This window comes from Condylura cristata, unplaced genomic scaffold, assembly GCF_000260355.1.
Source record: "Condylura cristata isolate star-nosed mole 26May11 unplaced genomic scaffold, ConCri1.0 scaffold00074, whole genome shotgun sequence".
Taxonomy (NCBI): domain Eukaryota; kingdom Metazoa; phylum Chordata; class Mammalia; order Eulipotyphla; family Talpidae; genus Condylura; species Condylura cristata.
This window is the reverse complement of record NW_004567175.1, coordinates 319,162-322,179: the sequence shown is the minus strand read 5'-3', so window position 1 is coordinate 322,179 and position 3,018 is coordinate 319,162. Positions and strand designations below refer to the sequence as shown.

Genomic DNA, 3,018 nt, shown 5'->3' with positions numbered 1-3,018 from the left:
ACCCCGCCCTGCCGCCGGCCAAGCACCCCCACTGTCGGCCCTGTCGGCGCGGGCGCCCCTTGGGCCGCCGCTCTCAGTCCCGGGAGGCGGAAGTGGCCCCTGGACTGCCGCTGACCAGGCCCTCCTGGGCCACCTGTCGTGTCTGTGGAAGCCCTGGAGGCACCGGGGCGACTTCCGGGGGCTCCCCTTGTTTTGCAGCTGGGTGGGGGCTGCGAGCTCGCCATGATGTGCGACATCATCTATGCCGGGGAGAAAGCCCAGTTCGGGCAGCCGGAAATCCTGCTGGGCACCATCCCAGGTGGGGGCCCCGCTCTCCCCACCCCGCGGGACCTACCTGCGAGGGGGAGGGGCGTACGGGGGCCAGACGGGAGGGGCTCCCCCACCCCTGCCCTGGTGGCTGCCTGCCGCCCCGGCACCTGCGGCGATGCGACCTGGAACCGCGTCCCGCAGGCGCAGGGGGCACCCAGAGGCTGACCCGCGCGGTCGGGAAGTCGCTGGCCATGGAGATGGTCCTCACCGGTGACCGGATCTCTGCCCAGGACGCCAAGCAGGCAGGTGGGCCAGGCCCCGCGGCACCAGGTGGGGACAGGCGGGGCCCCACACGGCCGGGGCCTTTGGGGGTGACGGTGACGCCGGGTCCCTCTCCGCAAGCTCGTTGAGGGGCCCCAAGTCCCCTGCCAGACCGGCAGCCGCAGCCTGTCTGTGCCTCAGGCCTGGTGAGCCGCATCTTCCCTGTGGAGACGCTGGTGGAAGAAGCCGTCCGCTGCGCAGATAAGATCGCCAGTAACTCGAAGATCGTCGCGGCCATGGCCAAGGAGTCCGTGAACGCAGGTGACCCCGCGGGCCGCAGCTCTGGTGGCCTGGCCCCGGGGCGGGCGAGGTCGTGCTGGGGGCAGGGAGCTGACGGGCCGCAGCGCCTGTGCTGCCCCGGGCAGGCGGTCAGCCGCCAGTGCCCGGGCGCCTCAGTGGGTGATGGTCAGCGCTCACAGGCCGGACAGCACACTGCCGCGCCCCGTGTGCAGGGGACGCGGGCCCGGCCCCCCCTGGGCCCGCTCCAGCCGGGCGCCGCAGACACTCCTGGTTTCCCCTGCAGCTTTTGAGATGACCTTGACGGAGGGAAACAAGCTGGAGAAGAAGCTCTTCTACTCGACCTTCGCCACCGTGAGTGGCCGCGTCTGCGTGCGGCGCGGCCTTGGCTGACGTGGGCCTGGGCCCCGGGCAGAGCGGGCCGGGCCGTGACCCCACCCCTCCCCACAGGAGGACCGCAGGGAGGGCATGACGGCCTTCGTGGAGAAGAGGAAGGCCCGCTTCAGGGACCAGTAGGGCCGCCTGCTCCCCGGAGTCGCCTCGCCAGGCGCCGACTGCCACCCCGTCAGCTCGGGCCGGACCTTCTGCCACCTTGGTGCACTGGCAGCAGGGCGCCCTGGGGCCGGGCTGTGGGCCATAAACGCCGCCTCCCCGCCGCCCAGCGTCCTTTCTGTTGGGGTACAACGTGCGAGACCAAGACGTGCGTCCTGACCTCAGGGCCAGTGGCCAGCCGCACAGCAGTGCTGGCGCCCGGCCTCGGGCCTCCCGACCCCTCCTGCCTCCCTCTCCGCTCTGGGCTCGCTCGGGCTCAGGGGCGCGTGTGGCTCCTGGCCAGCAGGACGCCGTGAGGGTGGGCCGGCCCCTCCCGAGGCCCCTGCACGCCTCAGCCCCACCCCGGGCGTGTGCCCCGTCTGGGCGCAGAGCCCAGCGGTCAGACCACATGGGAAGGGCCAGAGTGGGCAGCCGTGCGCTCCGGGGAGCAGACGCGGGCGCAGGGCCCTGGTAGGTCCGAGTGCGCAGCGTGGGCGCCTGGCAGGACCGGGGCTGGGGCAGGCTCCGGCCGCACCCCCATCCAGCCTCACGCTGGTCCCCCATGACGCGCCCAGTCTGGCAGGAGATTCCCTCGGGCCTCTCAGAGAGGACGTTGCCGCCCTGGCCTGGGCCTGGACAGCCGGGCCTGCAGGTCTACACAGTCACATGGGCCGAGGGGGGCTGCACCCGCGGGGGCCTGGTACTGCCTGGGGCGGGGCCCCAGCACCTTCCTCCCTGCTGCTCAGCCGGGCCCTGCTGTCCAGTGTGCCCTTGCCTGGTGGCCAGGTGGGGCAGGTGGCCTGGGCCATTGCTGGGGTGCAGGGGTGGCCCAAGCTGGCCGCGTACTGGCAGGTGTCGCCAACTCGCTGACACGCAGCAGGGCCTGCGGGTCTGGCTGACCGTGGCGGCCTCCTGGCCCGTCGGGCCTCCTGGTGTGGGCCAAAGCAGCTGCCGTCAGAAGACAGGCGACCTCAGTGCACCTCAGCGGAGCCTCGGCCCCGCGCTTGCCAGAAGTAAGCGCAAGGGCAGCCTGGCCTGGCCAGCTGAGCCGCAGGGCCTGGGGCCAAGGGGAGAGGCCCAAGGACGGTCCTGTCCCCGCGTTGCAGCCGCTGGGCTAGCACCAGCCTGGGGTGGGGGGGCTGCTCTCAGGGCCCTGGCTGGGCACCCAGCCTGGCCCCCAGAGCCCTCGAGGACACTGATGGGACGGTGCTGGGCCAGCAGGCTCCACCTGGCACAGCCCAGTGCAGGGCCTCCGCTCTGAAGGGCGAGGCCAGGCCCGGGTGGACTGGACTCCACATCAGACAGCTCCCACTGGGCGGGCAAAGTCCTTGGGAGTAGGGCCCCCCGGGTGTGGGCCGGGGCGGGGTGGGAGGCAGAGGGCTTGGTGCTGGGCCCCTGGGGCCACAGGTGCCTCTGGCCTTGGGGTGGGGGAACAGAGTGGCCAGTGCCGCAAGATGGGGCCCAGCTGGGAGCATGGGCAGCCCTGGCCGTGGAGGGGGCAGGGCACCCGCCACGCGGGGTCACGCCCAGCATGGCTGGCCCAACTTCACCAGGGCCCTTTGAAGAGGCTCTGGGGGGACAAGGGCGAACCCCCTCCAAGATCCACGGTCCACAGGGCAGGGGAGTGCACTTCCACACCCCCCTCTGGACAGGGGTTAGGGCAGGAATAGCCCCTGTGTC

General features: G+C 72.4%; 1 protein-coding gene across 1 annotated transcript; it reads left to right on the top strand.

Moving 5' to 3' along the window:
- The first annotated feature begins 83 nt into the window (after positions 1-83).
- Positions 84-1,463, top strand: ECHS1 (enoyl CoA hydratase, short chain, 1, mitochondrial). The gene is made up of 5 exons (XM_012734825.1): positions 84-298; positions 451-555; positions 712-831; positions 1,094-1,161; positions 1,258-1,463. Exons 1-5 carry the CDS (start codon positions 223-225, stop codon positions 1,321-1,323), a joined length of 435 nt encoding a protein of 144 aa, XP_012590279.1. The 5' UTR covers positions 84-222; the 3' UTR covers positions 1,324-1,463.
- The last annotated feature ends 1,555 nt before the right edge of the window (positions 1,464-3,018 follow it).

What these genes read in the sequence shown, in the direction of transcription:
- ECHS1 (XM_012734825.1), top strand. Translation starts at nt 223, where the DNA reads ATGATGTGCGACATCATCTATGCCGGGGAGAAAGCCCAGTTCGGGCAG. An exon ending in CAAGGAGTCCGTGAACGCAG is followed by an intron (nt 832 to 1,093) that starts GTGACCCCGCGG and finishes TTTCCCCTGCAG; the next exon opens with CTTTTGAGATGACCTTGACG. An exon ending in TCTACTCGACCTTCGCCACC is followed by an intron (nt 1,162 to 1,257) that starts GTGAGTGGCCGC and finishes CCCTCCCCACAG; the next exon opens with GAGGACCGCAGGGAGGGCAT.